This window comes from Thalassophryne amazonica, chromosome 14 (genome assembly GCF_902500255.1).
Source record: "Thalassophryne amazonica chromosome 14, fThaAma1.1, whole genome shotgun sequence".
In the NCBI taxonomy this organism is placed as follows: Eukaryota; Metazoa; Chordata; class Actinopteri; order Batrachoidiformes; family Batrachoididae; genus Thalassophryne; species Thalassophryne amazonica.
In genome coordinates, this window is record NC_047116.1 from 36101418 (window position 1) to 36123153 (window position 21736).

General features: G+C 43.8%; 1 protein-coding gene across 6 annotated transcripts in view; it reads left to right on the forward strand.

Moving 5' to 3' along the window:
- Nucleotides 1-1317: 1317 nt before the first annotated feature.
- Nucleotides 1318-21736, forward strand: part of dip2a (disco-interacting protein 2 homolog A) — a 254093-nt gene continuing 233674 nt past the window's right edge. For all 6 annotated transcript variants that reach the window (XM_034185907.1, XM_034185908.1, XM_034185909.1 and 3 more), the window contains exon 1: nucleotides 1318-1737. In XM_034185907.1, coding sequence (XP_034041798.1) covers nucleotides 1614-1737 — 124 coding nt within the window. In that variant the 5' untranslated portion in view covers nucleotides 1318-1613. The remainder of the gene's footprint in view (nucleotides 1738-21736) is intronic.

The following is a 21736-nucleotide window of genomic DNA, read 5'->3' on the forward strand; positions in this document are numbered from 1 at the left end:
AGTAGGAGAACAAAAAGACAGGTTGCTGAAATTAGAACGACAGGTCAACGATCATGCTTGTGAACCAGCGACATCTGCAGGAACGTAATGTAATAGCATGTAACGCTTCATTAGCAAATACGTGTTGGACAGGAAGGCGTTGACATTCTTGTCAAGGGAATTCGCTCATTAACTCTTCAACCTCTTAAAGGAATTTGATATTATTATTATTATTATTATTAATGACAATAATAACAACAACAACAACAACAATAATTATTATTATGAATAATGGTGATAATAATAATCATAATGATGATAATAATAATAATAACAATAACAATAATAATTATAATAATTATAATGACAACAATAATAATAATAACTAGAAGCACTCAGAGAGTGCAAACCTCCGCCAAGGCCATGGGGTCACTGACGCCATAACATTTACACGCCGTGGAATCATTGAACCTAAAAAAGTCTAACAATGATGTTTGCTCAGTAGTAAAAAAAAGTTTCATCGGCTGTGACTGGATAGCATGTATCCTTAGCGCTTGGCATCACAGTTTCAACTTGCACCTTTCCCAGAAGCTACTGTCATCTGAGCACTGATATTGATATTGCATGTGCTTATAGACAAAAACAAATAAGAGACAAAATTCAATTTATTATTCAACTAAACTGCAAATATATGAATTTTTTAACATTTATGAAACACTTCTCTAAACAAGGCCATAGGGTCACTGACCCTAAAGAGATTCCCTCCTTGGCACAGTGATCTATTTCTTTTTGTCTCTTTCTCTAAAATTGTATATAATAATCATTAGATTATTAATATATAAACAAAAATAAATTTAAGAAATATTACAATTTGAAAACAAATGCACCCGAACGTGATGACAGCTGAAACTGCTTAATGCTAACTTTTAACATTGAAAATGCCATAGACATGCTAACGCGTTAGCATCGGGATCCGGATCGTGATCCGGATCACCACTAAAATTTAATCACTTGTTCCTCTTGTCATTTCCAACCACTCCACAAAATTTCATCAAAATCCGTTCAAAACATTTTGAGTTATCCTGCTGACAGACAGACAAACAAACGCGACCGAAAACATAACCTCCTTGGCGAAAGTAATAATAATAATAACAATAATAATAATAATAATAAAAATACCAAATGTGTGTGATTTCTCGGTGCCGCGCGGCGCTGTTACGGCAGGAGGCACACGAGGTTTACTTCAGCGTGCGGCTCGTGAACGCGCGCGGCCGCGGCTGCTGTTGCTATGATGCAATGGCGACCGAGCGCGCGGCGGCGAGCGAGCGAGCGAGGAGTTGAATGAGTTGTCTCCTCGTTCGTCGGAGAAGACACTTCGAGACAACGTGAGACGGCAGTCCACGGCCGTGTCGGCGGACACACAGCCGGACGTTGTCTTGCTCGGCGTGTCATGACGTTTGTTGGGATTTTTCTCTCATCTGTTCGCGGCAGCGGAAAAGCAGCACCACCCTGTCCGCGCTCCTCAGCCGAAACCCAGTGAGGCAGGAAGGGCTGTTTTTATTATTTCTGTTTGTTCTCCGCGTCCACCTCGGCGGACACTCTGTGGACCTATTCTTTCTTGGTTTTGTGCCGCCATGGCTGAGCGGAGCTCCAGCGGCTTGCTGACGGTGATGTTGGAGCCCACGCCGGCTGTCGCTATGACCCTGCCGGCGGAGGTGCGGGAGAAGCTGGCGGAGCTGGAGCTGGAGCTCTCCGAAGGTAGGACTGTAAACATGTGTCTGTCCAGTGTTTGGCCGAACTGTTCCCCCTTATTTGGCTGTCCCATATGTGCATGACAGCTGTCAGAACCAACGCCCTTTTATCTGTGTTTTTAACGAGCATGTTTGCAGCATCACTTAAGCCCCTCTTCCAGGATGAGGCAGAAATCCTACAGCTCAACTTTTGCTGTAGTTTTTCCTCATGTAGATTCACTCATGGTCATGTAGATTCACTCATAATCTAAACTAAGCCTGGTTAGTTAATGAGTTATACAGTTTTGTTTGTACTCATAAAGATAGGATCTTCCTTTTCTTGGTGTGAAGTTCTGCATCACAACACATGAAATGACAATCTGCCTGTAAGCGGGGCAGAACCAGAATTAATATTGAAAGGTTCCCACTGTGCACAGGATGTCACCATCCTAGTGTTTTGAGCAGTGTGTAACACTGATTCTTTTTTGAAGTAGTAGACACTGTGCACAAATGGAATCCTGCAGTGCCCCCGCTAACCAGACCTGGCGTAGATTGGTGCTGTAATGGGCTGAAATAAAAGTTGTTGCACCTCGGCTGATTACTTCAAGCAGCCTGGACATGGTACTGTAGCATTAGTGTGGATAGGAATTGAACAATTTTTAATCAATATATGCACCATTATTGATTCTGCAAATTGGCCTGATGCCCCAAAATGATGCATACACAGTGAAGGCAGGGGGACTGATCAGATGTGGGGACCGGTCAGACCGCTACACGGGACACTGGACCCAAACACCAGTCAAGCTGCACAAACAAGCAACGGGAAGCTTTGAAATGGTTCAAATCTGGTACATATTTAAACGACCTTTCCCAACTTTTGCCTAGCCGGACACAGCAGCGCACTCAAGCCTTTAACTAGCCGAGCCAAAACAAAAATCTGTGCCAAACTTGGCCAAGCATGAGAGCTGCGCAGCAGCTTCTGTTTTTTTTTTTTTTTTGTCTTGAGAAGCTGATTCCTTAATGGGTTCCAAACAAATCCACTTAAACAGTAAATATAATGTTGAGAGATTGTGTTGGTACTGGAGGGATGAAAGCAACACACACGATCATAATTTTATCAGAAATAAATGTTTTATTTTTGGGATATTGTTGAATTGATTTGGTTGATTCACGATATCACAGTTAAGCCCAATTTATGCTACTCCATATTCACAACTCCATAGCCAAGCAGAGCCCCCTGCGTCATTGCGAACCCTCTCCGAGCGCCTCTCGGTAGCCTGACCTGCACCTCCCAAAAAAATGTAACTGCATGTTGAGACGACAGTGACCACACAGGCTGTGATTGGTCTGCTAACTACATCATTTCTGAAATCTTACTTTTCCGGATTCACAGTCAGCAGTTTTCATGCAATAGTAGAACAGTTTTCACACACACAAAAAAAAACATCACGCCCCCCACTGTTCTGGCAGTGAATTACATTGCAACCCCCTACGAACCCCAATGGAGAACGTCGGAAGATTCATGTCCGCATCGACGTGGTTGCGTGGCCATGGACTTTCAGAGTAGTAGAAGAATAAAAAGGCTTTCATTGTTACGCAGATGTGTTGGACAAAACAAACAAACAAAAAATATGTGCAATTTTTCTATCTGATCTTCAGATGCACATTGAAACTGTGATCCCGCTGTGTATTAAAGTGCAAGTTAACAAATTTCATTCTTGCGCAGAGCCTGTTGTTTAATTTTTTTTGGTGTGTGTGTTTAAAGTCTTTCTAAAATGAATGTTTTCTGATGTAATTGTTGCATTTGTTTTTCATCATCAAGCTGCACGTTGTCTTGTAACAGCTGAACTGAAAGACTCACACTCCTGTTGTCTGGCTCAATATTTTACATATCCAGTGTTGCCCACAACTGATTTTTATTACATATATGATGTAACGCAATTACTAATGCAGATACCCATTTTGCATGCCATTTTCTGTAAAATATTGATACAGACCAGAAACCTAGTAATATGTTGGATAATAACTGTAAAATTAGTAATTGTAATTAATAGAGATTGATCTAAGTGGTGCGCATTCAAGAGAATCCCGAAGGCATCATTTTCAAATTAGACACAATTACACTGTTATCTATTGAAGCATGAAATTTGTAAGATGATTAGGAAACACTGATGCTGGCTCATCTGAGCAGAAGGATGTCTTATGCAGCTCTGCTTTGAAGATGAAAAATTTTGTATGTCTGTGGACACATCTATGTTTTACGTTTCACCTGTCTATGTGCAATGTTTGAACTCCAAATTTTACCTTTATGAACTTTATTATGACCTTATTCATTCATTTATTTATTTATTTTTACCCCCACAAACATGTGTCGGGGTATATAGGAATCACCCCATCCGTCTGTTTATTGCTGATACTGTACAGTACTTCTATATTCATGGACAAGACTAGACCAAGACAAGACCTACCACTTGTAGAAATGTATTTCCTCGATGTCTAAGATGACAAGAGATTTTGTCATGGAAAGCCGAGCGGAGGCTTCACGCATCACGATGGATTCGCTACTGGAGCAAGACAAAACCACCTCCATTTTGGTCTCACAGGATGGCTTTGAGATGGCGTTCAGACAGCTGTCGGTGGTTTTTCCATCGAGTGATTATCCGAGAAATTGTGGATGTGCCTGGACATGCCAGAACATGTCCTGTGAGGCTTCATCACGGTGTTGCTTTGCGCCATGCGGCATCGCCGCGACGTGCGAAGCCTCCGCTCCTCTTTCCATGACAAAAACTCCTGTAACAGTGGAATGTGCTGTTCATTTCCAAACTGGACGCTGTGTTTTATCCGGGATGTCATCTGGCTAGCACAGGAATTGTGAAAAGACGTGGACATCAGCACTTTTTCGGCACATTGAGACAGACGTGCGGGGAATTCCGCGTGTCGCGATGGTGCAAAGCAACGCCGTGATGAAGCCTCAGAGGACATGTTCTGGCATGTCCAGGCACATCCACAATTTCTCGGATAATCACTCGATGGAAAAACCACCGACAGCTGTCTGAACGCCATCTCAAAGCCGTCCTGTGAGACCAAAATGGAGGTGGTTTTGTCTCACTCCAGTAGCGAATCCATCGTGATGCGTGAAGCCTCCGCTCGGCTTTCCATGGCAAAATCTCTTGTTAAAAGTGAAATCTGCCGGAAAATGGTTGATGTCCAGCATCTGTGATAACCAGAGAAATTGCACACGATGGTCACGGATCCATAAAGCCATCCGTTTAGAAATGAAATGGTCGCTCAGCCTGTCGATGGTGGCTTCGGAGCGCGGCGCACCACCAGTCATTCTGGGCCGTCCTTAAAGCGACAGTAACACTCCGTAATCTCTTTGAAGCCCATAAAATTTTCACCAAAAACCATCTGAATTTCTCGAATGGTGTCCACTTTGATGTCCCTCACAGTTTCTGAAAAAAGTTTGATCAAGCAAAGTGGCAGTCTCTGAGCCATTCCTAAACAATGAAAAAAATAACGAGAGGGGTGGACCACTCCTCACTCAAAGCCTGCTCACAGGTGAATGATGCAACCGACAGGTATGAAAAAACTCACGCATGCGCACGAAGGTTCAAGCTTGGCTGACGCAATCACACATGATTTAAATCCATATGGTTTTTGAAAAAAATAATAAGGTCGGATACTTTTCTAATAGACCTCGTATACCAAAATCTGAAGTCCAGATGGAAGAAACTTTTTTAACTTCAAAATGTACAGTAATCAGAAATTAACCTTGAAGTGAAAAAAAAAAACATATAAGGATTTTCTTTAATAAGCTGCTGTGTATAAATTAGCACTGCTCATGTTCCTGACACACATCTACACTGTTCTGTGTTTTGGCCTTGTTTCTTTTGGGGTTAAAGTAAGGCTGTAACAAAGATTAAAAAAAACTATGGCTTTACATCACAAAATTTGGCTCTCAAAATGCAGGTAATAGTGTTTCAGAGGGTTATAAATTTAAAAATCTTCCGGGGGAAGCTGACCCCAGTCTCTCCTATCCTGCAGCGCTTGGTGCGCGGTTTGCAGCAAGGAGAATTTTAGAGGCTGTACGAGAACTTTCCCCCAGCGCTCGGTGCGTGGCACATTGCAGGAGAACTTTAGCAGCTGTACGTGAACTTTAGCAGCTGTACAAGAACTTTTCCCCCCAAGAACATTTCCCACAGCTGCGCAACCATCCACACCAGAAAACCTTCATGTGCTGTCCCACATAAAAGGCACGTTATGAGGAATGGAAAAACCTACGGTGTGAAACAGCAGATGATTCTCTTTTCTTGGCTGCAATAACAGATGCTAGTTTGGTATCGACTTTAATCAGCAGAAAAGTGAGTCACGATTGACATCTTTAAATGGCTTTGACTGAGGTTGATGAAAAAAATGATCATTTTCCCCCTACACACCCTCAGAAACAGTGTATTTTTTTTCAGGCAGCAGTGTAACGGGCTGTTACACTGTTATAATGCTGGCAAGAACCCTGTCTCAAGTATAGACGTTGAGCCATTTTTTTACTTCAGGTATTACATCACAAAAGATTTACCACTGATTTATATTACATGCAAGCACCTCATATGGCAAAGAGGGTTGCATCATTTTGTGAGATTGGTCACAAATCTATAGTTTTTTTGTGGGTTGTAGAAGCAGTATATTTGCATCCTCTTACAGACAAAATACATAAATGTACTGATTATATCTTTATATGTGCACCCAGTATAAAAGTTTAGAGAAGCCAAGCTCATCCTCCTGTAGAGTTTGTGAGCTTTGTAAATAATGAAGAGGATGCTTGCTTTTAATGCAATAGTATAATTACCTCCGCCAAGGAGGTTATGTTTTTGGTCGAGTTTGTTTGTTTGTTTGTTTGTCTGTCTATTTGTCAGCAGGATAACTCAAAAAGTTTTGAACGGATTTTGATGAAATTTTGTGGAGTTGTTGGAAATGACAAGAGGAACAAGTGATTAAATTTTAGTGGTGATCCGGATCACGATCCGGATCCAGGAATTTTTTTAAAGGATTCTTCACCATTGTGGGATAGGGGGAATTTTGACATTCTAGTTTCTAACGCCACAAAAACAAGGCAGAAAGGCTTGAAAAAAATTAGGGTGTAACATAGTCAAATGTTCTATCAAACAACAAAGTTTGGTGATGATCAGATCCGGATTCCTGATCTGGTGATCCAGAATATGCAAAAATATAGGGAAAATAGAAAATGTATCAGTGTGAGGTGACAAATGAAGCTAGAGATGCACAACTAACACCAAATTGTAGCTGAATCTGTACTGATTCAGTAAGGTGTCATCAGATTTGATGTAGCTTCAAATGTTATGGAGCTAGATCCAGAAGAAAACCACCATTACCAAAAAATCATTTTTATACAATAACTTTTGAACTAATAAAGACATAAAAGTGATTCCAAGTTCTAGTGGTATGTTTTCATGGTCAAGGATGTCAAATATAAAGGAAAGAAAAGTGTATGTATCATAGTTTTGCTTGTAACACTGAATTGTTGAATAGATCACTGTGCCAAGGAGGGAATCTCTTTAGGGTCAGTGACCCTATGGCCTTGTTTAGAGAAGTGTTTCATAAATGTTAAAAAATTCATATATTTGCAGTTTAGTTGAATAATAAATTGAATTTTGTCTCTTATTTGTTTTTGTCTATAAGCACATGCAATATCAATATCACTGCTCAGATGACAGTAGCTTCTGGGAAAGGTGCAAGTTGCAATAAACTGTGATGCTAAGCGCTAAGGATACATGCTATCCAGTCACAGCAGATGAAACTTTTTTTACTACTGCAGCAAACATTATTGTTAGACTTTTTTAGGTTCAGTGATTCCACGGCGTGTAGATGTTATGGCGTCAGTGACCCCATGGCCTTGGCGGTGTTGTGTGGGCCGCCAGAAGAGGAGGTACTGCTGGCCCACCACCAGAGGGCGCCCTGTCTGGAGTGCGGGCTCCAGGCACCAGAGGGCGCAGCCGCCTCACAGGAGCAGCCAGGGTGACAGCTGTCACGCATCACCTGCAACAGCTGTTACCAATCACCTGATCAGCAGGGGTACATCAGCAGGACGACGTCTCCACCTCTTTGCCGAGATATCGTTCTACCTGGAAGGTAACGTACTCAGCTGACTGTTTGACAGTGATCTTTTGTGACTTTTGTGCGACTCCTTTTCCAACGAGAGGTGGAGGTAGTTTTCCTGCCGTGCGGATTGCTGGGTGCAAACGTGCCCACATTTAATTGTTTTTTGTTCCTCGCCAGCAGTACCAGGTCCGACACGCGGAGGCAGTGGCCACCTGGGAGTTCGGGACTTGGCGGCTCCAGTATTCCCGGGGTCTGGTGGCGGAGGAAATCGTGTGGTTCCGGTTCTGCTTTGGACAGACGTCTCCTATCTTCGAGCCTGCCCACACGACACCTTTTGTGATGTGGCTTTTGTCTATTGTTGTAATCTGTTGTATTTGTTGTGCCCATTCACAACAGTAAAGTGTTGTTATTTGACCTCCTCCATTGTCCGTTCATTTGCGCCCCCTGTTGTGGGTCCGTGTACCTACACTCTCCCAACAGGATATCTCGGCCAACGTCATGGACCCCGAGGGGCGTCGACCGGCCGTTGAACGGCCAATGGAAGAGCAGGGCGCACAGGCGTCTGCAGGAGGAATGATCGGTGAGTTGCAGCGAATTCTCACCGCTTTTATGGCTCGGCTGGATCTGATGACCGAGCAGAACGTCCTCCTTAACCGCAGGGTGGAGGCTCTCGCCGCGCAGGTGGAAGCGCACCCTCAGGGCGCTGCTGCGGCTCCCCCTCCTGTCGATCCTGTGCGCAATAGTGACGTTCCACAGGTCATTCAACGACCCCTCCCACCTTCCCCTGAAGCATACATAAGCCCTCCAGAACCGTACGGGGGTTGTGTGGAGACATGCGCGGACTTTCTTATGCAGTGTTCGCTCGTCTTCGCACAACGTCCCGTCATGTACGCGACTGATGCTAGTAAGATAGCTTATGTGATTAATCTGCTTCGCGGCGAGGCACGCGCTTGGGCTACAGCGCTCTGGGAGCAAAATTCACGGCTCCTTCTGACATATGATGGGTTTGTGAGGGAGTTCAGAACAGTGTTCGATCACCCAAATAGAGGAGAGACCGCTTCAGCCGTGCTGCTGTCAATGAGACAGGGGCGCCGGAGCGCAGCTGCTTATGCAGTCGACTTCCGCATCGCGGCTGCGAGGTCCGGCTGGAATAGCACTGCCCTCCGCGCCGCCTTCGTAAACGGACTATCGTTGGTCCTGAAGGAGCACCTGGTGGCCAAGGACGAACCGCAGGATTTAGACGGGCTTATTGATCTCGTTATACGATTAGACAATCGGTTAGAAGAACGCCGTCGGGAACGAGACGAAGGGCGTGGCCGGGCACGCGCCGTCCCTCTCCCTTCCGGCTCCGACCGAGTTCCGCCCTCCCCACGCTCCACGGCCTCTACGCTCCGTGTGGTGACAGCTCCCCCTGCTGACGAAGCTATGGACACGAGCAGGGCCACATTTAGGGCACCAGATAGACAGAGGAGGCTGGCCCGCGGAGCGTGCTTTGTTTGTGGCTCAGTAGAGCATCAAGTGAGGGACTGCCCCGAGCGGTTAAACACCAAATGCCCGCCCCTAGACACTGGGTTAGGGGTGGGCCAAAACATTCACGTGGGACATACCCATATTGCCACACGACTCCCAGTGACAATCCTTTATGAGGATTTAACCCTGAAGGCCCCAGCACTGGTGGACACGGGCTCTGAAGGGAATCTGTTAGACAGCAGATGGGCCAGGGAGATAGGGCTCCCTCTGGTGGCGCTTACCTCGCCTGTGCAGGTGCGGGCACTAGATGGCTCCCTACTCCCTCCAATCACACATAAGACACCACCAGTAACTCTGGTGGTGTCAGGAAATCACCGGGAGGAGATCGAGTTTTTTGTGACTCCTGCCACCTCCCGTGTGATTCTAGGGTTCCCCTGGATGTTAAAACACAATCCCCGGATCGATTGGCCGTCCGGGGTAGTGGTTCAGTGGAGCGAGACCTGCCATCGGGTATGTTTAGGTTCCTCGGTTCCTCCCGGTTCCCAGGCTAAGGAGGAGGTCAGAGTCCCGCCCAATCTAGGGATGGTGCCGGTGGAGTACCATGACCTTGTGGATGTGTTCAGTAAGGATCTGGCGCTCACCCTTCCCCCCCACCGTCCGTACGATTGTGCCATTGATTTGGTTCCAGGCGTTGAGTTCCCGTCCAGCAGGCTGTACAACCTCTCACGACCTGAGCGCGAATCAATGGAGACCTACATCCGGGACTCTTTAGCCGCCGGGTTGATCCAGAATTCCACCTCCCCAATGGGGGCAGGTTTCTTTTTTGTGGGTAAAAAAGACGGCGGACTTCGTCCATGCATTGATTATAGGGGGCTGAACGAAATCACGGTTCGTAATCGATACCCGTTGCCCCTGTTGGATTCAGTGTTCACGCCCCTGCATGGAGCCAAAATATTCACTAAGCTAGATCTTAGAAATGCGTATCACCTGGTTCGGATCCGGAAGGGAGACGAGTGGAAGACGGCATTTAACACCCCCTTAGGTCACTTTGAGTACCTGGTCATGCCGTTCGGCCTCACAAACGCCCCCGCGACGTTCCAAGCATTAGTTAATGATGTCTTGCGGGATTTCCTGCACCGATTCGTCTTCGTATATCTAGACGATATACTCATCTTTTCTCCGGATCCTGAGACTCATGTCCGGCATGTACGTCAGGTCCTGCAGCGGTTGTTGGAGAACCGGCTGTTTGTGAAGGGCGAGAAGTGTGAGTTTCACCGCACATCTTTGTCCTTCCTGGGGTTTATCATCTCCCCCAACTCCGTCGCTCCTGATCCGGCCAAGGTTGCGGCGGTGAGAGACTGGCCCCAACCAACTAGCCGTAGGAAGCTGCAACAGTTCCTCGGCTTTGTAAATTTCTACAGGAGGTTCATTAAGGGCTACAGTCAGGTAGTTAGCCCCCTGACAGCCCTGACCTCAGCAAAAGCCCCCGTTGTTTCCGGTGGTTGAGGGAGAGGTCGGTGTGCCCTCGGTCCAGGCCCACCTACGGAACTGCCGTCGGGTGTGGCGTGCCGCCCGTTCTGCTTTGCTAAAGGCCCGGACGAGGGCAAAAGCCCATGCAGACCGTCGGCGGACCCCGGCCCCTGCGTATCGGCCAGGGCAGGAGGTGTGGTTATCCACAAAGGACATTCCCCTCAAAGTGGACTCCCCCAAGCTACAGGACCGTTATATCGGCCCATTCAAAATCCTTAAGGTCATCAGTCCAGCCGCAGTGAGGCTTCAGCTTCCGGCCTCACTGCGGATCCATCCTGTGTTTCATGTATCCCGTGTTAAACCGCATCACACCTCACCCCTCTGCACTCCGGGTCCGGCACCGCCTCCTGCCCAGATCATCGATGGCGAGCCGGCTTGGACTGTACGCCGGCTCTTGGATGTCCGTAGGATGGGCCGGGGCTTCCAGTATTTGGTGGACTGGGAGGGGTACGGTCCCGAAGAACGCTCCTGGGTGAAGAGGAGCTTCATCCTGGACCCGGCCCTCCTGGCGGATTTCTACCGCCGCCACCCGGACAAGCCTGGTCGGGCGCCAGGAGGCGCCCGTTGAGGGGGGGGTCCTGTTGTGTGGGCCGCCAGAAGAGGAGGTACTGCTGGCCCACCACCAGAGGGCGCCCTGTCTGGAGTGCGGGCTCCAGGCACCAGAGGGCGCAGCCGCCTCACAGGAGCAGCCAGGGTGACAGCTGTCACGCATCACCTGCAACAGCTGTTACCAATCACCTGATCAGCAGGGGTACATCAGCAGGACGACGTCTCCACCTCTTTGCCGAGATATCGTTCTACCTGGAAGGTAACGTACTCAGCTGACTGTTTGACAGTGATCTTTTGTGACTTTTGTGCGACTCCTTTTCCAACGAGAGGTGGAGGTAGTTTTCCTGCCGTGCGGATTGCTGGGTGCAAACGCGCCCACATTTAATTGTTTTTTGTTCCTCGCCAGCAGTACCAGGTCCGACACGCGGAGGCAGTGGCCACCTGGGAGTTCGGGACTTGGCGGCTCCAGTATTCCCGGGGTCTGGTGGCGGAGGAAATCGTGTGGTTCCGGTTCTGCTTTGGACAGACGTCTCCTATCTTCGAGCCTGCCCACACGACACCTTTTGTGATTTGGCTTTTGTCTATTGTTGTAATCTGTTGTATTTGTTGTGCCCATTCACAACAGTAAAGTGTTGTTATTTGACCTCCTCCATTGTCCGTTCATTTGCGCCCCCCTGTTGTGGGTCCGTGTACCTACACTCTCCCAACAGGCGGAGGTTTGCACTCTCCGAGTGCTTCTAGTTTATGTTAGTTTAGTGAGCCTCATTGTTTAAGTGTTCTTTATTTTGGAGCCTCTCGTGTTTAAATTAGCAGGGTTGTCATATAGTGATATTAATTAATCACCTACACTCATTACATCTGACTGGATTTGCCATCTGACCTCAAGTTAGTGATCTGATTTCTTTCCAGCTCAGGAAAGAATCTTTAACTATTTTAGCCAAATTGGATAGTCTGGATTGGGCAAAATGCAAAACTCAGTAAACCGATCTAGTTTCTTTTATTGAGTCGTCTTTCCAGACATGTGAGCTGCCTCCAATAACACCCTGCCAGGGTTAGAATACGCCTCAGGTGTTCACTCTGATAAGCACATTGTTGGCCGTTGGGCCCTTAATGGGACAGCGACATGTTTCCAGGAGTGGTTACTAAACCAATCTATATCTGGCCAGTTTCCTTTTCCTTCTGTCTCTCCATGTCACATCCTGTCATGTTGGAACTCTGATAGCAGTAGCTCCCTGTTTTGTTTTGTTTTCTGTTATTTCTAGCTTTATTCCCCCCCCCCACTGATGCATCCTGTTGTCTCTTTTCAATGTCTCCCTCTGCCTGCTGCCATAATCATCATTATCATCATCATTCTCTGTGATCAAAGATGCTTTTCTTTTTCAGGCAAAGGAAAAGGGAAACCTCATTTGAGAATTAAATCCTATTTTGTGTACTGTCGTGAACTTTTCACCTCGTGACGATACCCTTTCCTCCCTCTTGCATCTTGTCTCCGTACACAATAGACTTGTTTTATTGGAAGGAGATGAGAGCCTGAAAATCTTGCAGGTTTGCTGTCTTTCTCATAGAGCTTTTCTCACAGAGATTTAAAGTCAGACATGTCTTACTGAGAGCTCCAACTCTCTCTCTCTTTTTTTCCATTTTATGAGGGTGCCAGTAGGTGTATGAGCAAGGACAAACACTATATTATTCATGAGTCTGACTGATGTTTGATATGTTTTTATAAATCCATTTAGCAGCTGCAGCAGTCATTGCAATAATGTGATTTCTGACAGTGCGGCGTAGCTAGCTAATATCACTGTCAGCAGTTTAAGCTTGCTGATGTGCGAAATATACAATCTGTGCTCTCTCATTTGGGAATAACAAATGGTGTCTAATCTAGAGTGTCACTTTTCAGTACATTTTGTTTTGCAGTTTTTTGTTTAGATTGCTTCATTCTGCTGGCCTTAAGCCTGGTTCACATAGCAGGATTTTAAAATTATCTGTAGGTTTCTGAAACCTGAGAGACCACACACGTGGAGATAAAAAATCATAGATCTAAGAGGTTTGGTCGTACAGTGTGTGGTGTTCAGCCACACGGTAAGGAGAACAACACCATACACAAACAGATTTCACACACAAACATTCCCAGGTCTGACAGGAAATCTTGCAAACTCTCTCGAGATTAAACGTGACTTCAAAGTAAACAGACAGAGATAGTTTATGGACTATTTAAAACAAGGAAAAAAGACACAAAAAGAAAAGGTGTTCTTTGAAGGAGTGGAGATAGCGTGACCACCGGACTTTCTAGTAAGTCAGAACAGCTGTTTTGATTTTATTTTCCACGCCGTGCATTCGTCACCTCGCTTTCTGATTGGCTACACATCACTGACGTCCTTCCGAGCAGATCAGAGCGCTCTTAACACACCACACATGGTAGAAATATCTGATAGGATTATCTTTAGTGTCATCACGATTGTCGGGGCGTCCTTAAGATTGTCGGAAGGGAAAGATCGAGACCGATATCGGCCTAATTATCTTGCTGTGTGAAACAGGCTTTAGTTGAGTTTCCCCTGTAATAGCACAGTCCTGGTGGCCCACCAGGCCAAGGAGAATCCCTGCTAGGCCATATATATGCTATTGAAAAAGGAACACATAAAATAATGAAAAGTTATACCATATGGAATTAATTTGGAAATCGCAAATCATGTTAGTCCATCTGCAGCGCTAAGATCAGCACTGCAGTACAGAGGCTGTTCATATCAGACACAGTGGTTTTAGGATTTGTTTTGTTTGCGGTTTTTTTTTTCTTATTGTGCCACAATCTACAAGAGTCAACACACCTGTGTTTTTCTTGATGTACTGTTATTGCGTTAAAGTGACTGACATGAAGACACATCGGCTATGGAAATATGATCTAAAATGTGACTGTGGTGTGTGAACAAGCTGACTTGTGAGCTGCACACTCATTTAATTCTTAATAATGGCTAGTTAAACACAGGCATGTTTGTTAAGTGTGTACAAATTTGATTCATTAATTTTTTTCATCCAGGTTTAAACTCTCAAAGAGCAGATCCGAAAAGGAAAAACCTCTTGATCAGATAAAATGATGATGATGATTATTAAAGGGGTTGTGTAGTGCAAAACCAGTTTTTATCTACCATTTACATTTTCATGTGTTTGAAATTTCATGTTAAATGTCTCTATAGTCCCACGATTCTTTGAGTGTTTTCACAGACATCCTCCTGCTGTAAACATCACATGGCCCAGGATTGTCATTATATTCTAAAATTGTAGAAAAAAAACCCTTATATGCAAAATCAAAATTGCTACATCACACATCACACATCACATTGCAAATACCACTTTAACTGAGAGGCTAAAAATTATATTAAAGTAGTACTTTGTAGTACAGCAATGAATCATGCTCACTATGTTCATGGTGTCATTTCTTGCAAAGATCATAGGTTGCACAATTTATTTTTATATACATATTTTAGTAATTGTTTTCAGTGAAGGTGTTATTTATTTTTCTCTCTACTTTTGTGTTCCTAAGTGTCTTGTATTTATCCACTCTATGCACCTCTTGATCTGACTTTTTGGTACTACCAGACCTGAAAAATAAAATTCACATAGATCTGGTCAATCTGTCTGATAAATGTAGGTTTGATTGCTTTCTGTCCCAGTGAGTTTTCAGGACAGACAGACACACACACACACACACACACACACACACACACACACACACACACACACACACACACACACACACACACACACACACACACACACACACACACACACACACACACTGTGTACAGGGGGCTGTCTGGCACAATTAACAAATCTGGAAAAATGTAGTGCAATTATCCACCTAACATGGCAATTAGGCTTTCTGAGATGGCCAGCTGTGCTTATTCACAACAGTGTCGGTGGAATGAAAATTGGGAAATTTCCACCTACCACTTATTGGAACAAAGCTGCTTCATGTCTCAGCTGACCTGGATGCAGATGAGCGGTCAAAAGATGGGCTGTTAAGGAGGGCAAGAAGATAGATGATTCCTATTATCTCATGGAGGGGGGAAGAGGCCTGTCTGCTGAGTAATTTGTACACTCACTCTATCATTTTACAGTTTTTCCCTCTTCTGTTTGTTCTCTAAACCTGATGATTACAGAGTCATACTTGTCAAAAGCTGGTGTTTCCTGGGAAATTGCCAAACCTCTAGATCAGTGATTTTCAACCTTTTTTGAGCCGCGGCACCCTTTTTATATTTACAAAATCCTGCGGCACACCACTGTCACGTGTCACGCACCACTAACTCGACTGTCTCTACACGGTGCGTTAGCAACACGTGCGGTACAGATATAACGTAACATTGTATACTATAGTCATGGAGCTGTATATAAGAACTAGAGAGCGCAATCCCAATGCTGCACACTAAACGAAAACGTCCCTTCATGAACAGTGACATGACGTCTCCTAACCGGGCAAAATATTGACAAAGTACCCGGATGTTAATGCATTTTCAATGGAGATTCCTGACTGAACACACTCAGAAAAATGCTCGCAAAATACGTGTTAAAATGCCATTTTGTCCTGGATATCGAGCCAGTAAAATTAAATTACATTAAATTATGTCAGGAAAGTATTAAACTTACTCTGACACACACACATTCACAAATATTAGTGTTGAAAGTTACACAGATCTGTGCTGTTAAGCTGCGCTGCTCGGTTGAGCTGCTGCTGCTGTTCAACGCAGCGCGGCTCCTAAAACCATTACAATATATTTATATATATATATTATATTTTTACATAATTATCCTTTATTGACCGAGTTTCATTCATGAAGTCAGCGGTGTGTGTGTGCACATCTCTGTGTGTGTGGCAGCACAGTGCGGGTCATTAATCTCATTATTTTAAGGTGCAAAAAAAAAAAAAACTCCCCAGTCTTGTCGAACAATTTTTAGTCACTAACGACAAGAATTTTAACTAGACATTGGTCTAGCAGTGGAAAATATCAACTAGACATAAGTGAAATTAATGATCCGTGTCATCGGGCGACACAGGTACGGCAGGAGACATACAGCTGTTTATCATCCAAATATCACAGACAAAGTGACAACGATAACTAAAACCACTTACTTATGGAAGGAAATATTGTCTCCCTTGTTCCTCCGTTTGTGACTTTGCCAACATGCGCAGCTTTCCGGCATATTCCACCTGTTTCTTGACGAGACTAAGTGAACTTCTATGCACGCAAATCACTAACTTGCCCGGAATTAAAATGGCGATCACGCCTCCTTGTCGGCACACGGCTCAGCGCTACTGCACGCTTTGCTGCCATCTACTGGAATAAAAGAGCATTACACCATCTGCCACACTATTACAGCACATACACCCGATAATGGTGATATTTGATAATTGCCCACGGCACCCCTGACGATCGATCACGGCACCCTAGGGTGCCGCGGCACCCCGGTTGAGAATCACTGCTCTAGATGCTGATTTTGGTTGTTTTACCTTCTGGCATTGAACAAACATTTCTGTAGGAGCATTGCTGTTTTGTGTGCCATGGTGAGGTGATGGTCTAGTGGTTAAGGCATTGGGCTTGAGACCAGAAGATCCTCTGTTCAAATCCCAGCCTGACTGGAGGGTCACTAAGGACCCTTGGGCAAGGTCCTTAATCCCCTAATTGCTCCCGGTGTGTGGTGAACACTTGTATGGCAGCACCCTGACATCGGGGTGAATATGAGGCATTATTTGTGAAGTGCTTTGGGCGTCTGATGCAGATGGAAAAGCGCTATATAAATGCAGTCCATTTGCAGTCCATGATGTACTTCATGGCTGTTTATACTGTATTCATTGAGAAAATTGTTTTGCTGAAAATTTGATTTGTTTAAAAGAAACTTTGTCTTGTTTTCCAACAGTAGTTGTTGGAATTTAACAATAGTACTACATTAAATTTTATTTTTTTGTTAGAAAATATATTGTCTGTTCATGTAATGAGAGAGCATGTCTTAATGCTTTTTTCCCATTTTTAATTGCAATATTTTCTAGTATTTCCGTTCGTAATGACCCAGATTGTGTGTGCAAATCCTAATATCTCCTCGTATCCGTTCAGATGATGTAAAATTCTACTTTGTATAGTACTGCAGATAGAAAGTACGGTGGCTTACAAAAGTATTTGGCTCCTTGGTATTTCACACATTTTAATTTGTTTATGCCATTTCAAATACAAAAAGTAAATCAGGCTTCTCAATATAAAAAAAATCTAAAATTATCTTCCTTAAACTCAAACTCAAAGCAAATCTCTACAACTTGATATAAATTAATTCAAAATATAAAAGCCAAGATGAATGGTTGCATAAGTAATCAGCCCCTTTGATATAATACCTGTAAATAAACAGTTTTATTGCCATTATTCTTCAGTCAAGTCAGGGGATGAATACATGAACATTTCCAAGTCACTGAATATGTCTTTATTTATTTTATTTACATCAATTATGAAGAAATACAAACAGTATGGCACTACCTGTGTGGAGTAGAGATTTCTCAAAAACTGAGTCACTGTGCAAGGAGGAGAAGAGTGAGGAAAGCCACCAAGACACCCAGACAACCCAGAAGAAGTTATAGGCTTTTGTCGCTGTGATTGGAGAAATTGTGCACAGTGCATGTTTTGCATTTTGTATCCCAAGTTATGTAGCTTCATAATGAAGAGTTTGAGTTTAAGGAAGATAATTTTATATATATTTCTTGAGAAGCCTGATTTACTTTTTGTGTTTGATTAAAATTAAAATAAAATGTGTGAAATACCAAGTGGCTGAATACTTTTGCAAGGCACTGTACTCAGACAGGATGCTGCCAAGTAACAACTAGTGGTGAGATAGTAATTATTGTGCATGTTGTCATCTGGCACTGGTGTCATGAATGGTGGGGTTTCATACCAGGGGTGTAGCCAGAAATAATAATTAAGGTGTGCCTTTGGGATTTTATGTGGCCTTGAACCAAAGCAAAAAATGTTCATGGAAAAACAAACCAAAAACATTTTTTAATTCTTATTTTAAAATCTCATATGAAAACAATATTCAGAGCCTTTTGCTTTTTTGTTATTGTACCAACAGAAAAACTCTTATTGGCAGCTGTGAATTGATGGAAAACTTTGTCATTCATGTTGGATAAAATTACTGTGCATAAAGCTTGGTAAGGCATTTTATTTTGTACGTTCAATGCCACACCAGACTGCCTTCCTTTTTTTTTTTTTTTTTTTAATCAATGTTAAGCTATATCATAAAACAGATTTAAAATCATTGTAGGCAGCATTGCTATTCAGCAAACATCCAAATCTTAATTCATATAAAACACCAACTTTTGTAATTTGCTGGAGGCCTGATCATATGAGGACAGTGGTTCACAAATGTGGAGCAGTACTTTTTTAGCTTAATATTTTGGAAAGAAAAGTTAAGTTAACGTTTTGGATGAATTATGAATGTCTGTAAAGTAGTGACTGCTGCTGTATCAGGGCCAAAGTAGTACATTTCATAACAAAGCCGTGTTGTCGGCAAATCAGCTTTATAAATGACCGATATTGATAACCGTAAAAATTTTGAATATTTGCACCAATAATCAGTCAATCACAGGTCTGAATGCAGCCTCATTGTTTCATCAAAATAAGAACTCCTAATTTGTCCTTCAGGAATAACAAGACTGCCTTACATTGTTGATCTGTGCATAGATAGAGGTGACAAAGTTATATTGGAGTGAAAGATGAAAGAAAAAGCTTAGGAGGAATCTTAACAATGATAAATTGATCTAATTCAGGCAAAAATATTTTTGACACAATGTGTGTGTGCTCAACATGATTACTTTCTGTCATGCTGATTCAAAGTCAGATTGCAATTCGTGCTATAGGTATTGCAACAGAAATAGCCATCTGTCTACTTTCTACCACTTAAGCCATTGCAGGTTTGAAGCCTATTCCAGAATATACTGGGCAAGACCATGCTTACACTCTGGACAGATGACTAGATTTTTTCATAGGGCTGATGCATAGTGGTGGACAACAATTGAGTTATATGTTAAACTGTTCTGTATGTGTATGGACTGTGATGAGGAAACTGGATTACTTGGACAAAACAAATGCACAGACAGAACATGGTAAGTCCACAGAAACAAACATACGAGGTCTGTTAGAAAAGTATCCGACCTTTTTATTTTTTTCAAAAACCTGATGGATTTGAATCACGTGTGCTTGCAGGAGCCAACCTTGAACCTTCGTGTGCATGCGTGATTTTTTTTTTCCACGCCTGTCGGTTGCGTCATTTGCTTGTAAGCAGCCTTTGTGTGAGGATGGGTGGAGTCTCTCGTCGTTTTTTTCTTTGCAAGGAAATGGCGGAACGACTGGAGCAATGCGACTGCATCAGATTTTGCCAGAAACTGGGCGACAGCCAGATGGAAGCCATTCGGATTATTCAGATGGCTTTCGGTGACGATCCTATGGGCATCACACAGATTAAGGAGCGGTACAACCGATTTAAAGACGGCCGCACAACAGTGGAGAGCGCATCGGCACGAAGCTGATGGCGCAGCAAAAGCGCCACCATGTTGAAGCCTCACAGGACATGCTGTGACATGCCCAGCTCGTCCACAATTTCTTGGATAGTCACACGACTGAAAAGCCACCGAAAGCCGTCTGAATCTTCCGAATGGTGGAAGAGCTGGGCATGTTTCGCTGCAACTCTTTTCATGGCAGAATCTTCTGTCACAGTAGAATGTGTCGAAAAAGTGCTGATGTCCACCTCTTCCATAATTTCTCGGATAGTCACACGACGGTCCCACATCACCACAGCATTCACTTTGGAATGATCTGGTCATTTCAGCATGTTGATGGCCACCCGGAGCACGGCGTGCTCTCCACCGTTGTGCGGCCGTCTTTAAATCGGTTGTACCACTCCTTAATCTGTGTGATGCCCATAGCATCATCACCGAAAGCCATCTGAATAATCCGAATGGTTTCCACCTGGCTGTCGCCCAGTTTCTGGCAAAATTTGATGCAGTCGAGCTGCTCCAGTCGTTCCGCCATTTCCTTGCAAAGAAAAAATGACGAGAGACTCCACCCATCCTCACACAAAGGCTGCTTACAAGCAAATGACGCATTCGACAGATGTGAAAAAATCACGCATGCGCACGAAGGTTCAAGGTTGGCTCCTGCAACCACGCGTGATTCAAATCCATTGGGTTTTTGAAAAAAATAAAAAGGTCGGATACTTTTCTAACAGACCTCGTATCACTACGTAACAGCGTAAATCACCATCATGTAGCCCGGTAGCAGAAACAACAAAATATGATGACATTATCAAGGGCATGAAAGTAATAGAAAAACCTGCTGCTTGACAAATTGATTTTCCCGGGCCTTGTAGAGTGATTTGTATGTTTAGAGCTGTCAGAAGCACAAGCTAATTGCAGAAACTTAACAAAATGTTCCTAAAAGCCAAGAGAAAAACACCTCAGTCCTCATTTCTGAGTGTGAAAAATGTTACTCATTTTATCTATGGTCAGCAGTCACAGTTTGGATTTTTAGCCTAACCAGACAGGGTCTTTTCATCTATATTTGTCAGAAAGATACCTCAAAGAACAAAAGATCTTGACATTTCATCATTTCTGTCCAAAATTGAACCACTTTATCCTTTAACCCTAACAAACAACGCTTCCCCTATTGAAACCACATTGGCTCCAAATTGTTTGAATTCATTAGTTATTACCTTGAGTTGGACCCTTCAAGGTCACCCGTGGTCAAAAGTACTGCTGGCCAAGTATGACCCTGGAGGGCACCTGCTCTGCATGTTTTCATGAGTACCTGCTCTGCTAATGCTTTTATTTGAAAATAATGCTGATAAAAGTACATTGGGAGATTTGACAAAAGCAGGTTAGCTTGGATAAAGCAGTAGTGCAGTAAACAGTGGTGCAATAAGCAGTTCATATTGGTCTACCTTGGCTCCTCGGATTGTGTCTTATATGGACTGCATTTATATAGCGCTTTTCCATCTGCATCAGACGCTCAAAGCGCTTCACAATTATGCCTCACATTCACCCCGATGTCAGGGTGCTGTCATACAAGGCGCTCACTACACACCGGGAGCAATAGGGGATTAAAGGCCTTGCCCAAGGGCCCTTAATGATTTTCCAGTCAGGCGGGGATTTGAACCCATTCAGCAGATGCTCAGCATTTGTGTAATAACATAAGATCAGTGACATATTGTGAGGACTTTTGAGATAGGTAAATGTGAGAGGTGTACATCTCTCCCTTGTAAAAAGATGCAGTACGTATCTATGTAGATACACGAGCTACAATATGATGGAGGAAATATACTTTTTATTATGGAACAATTCA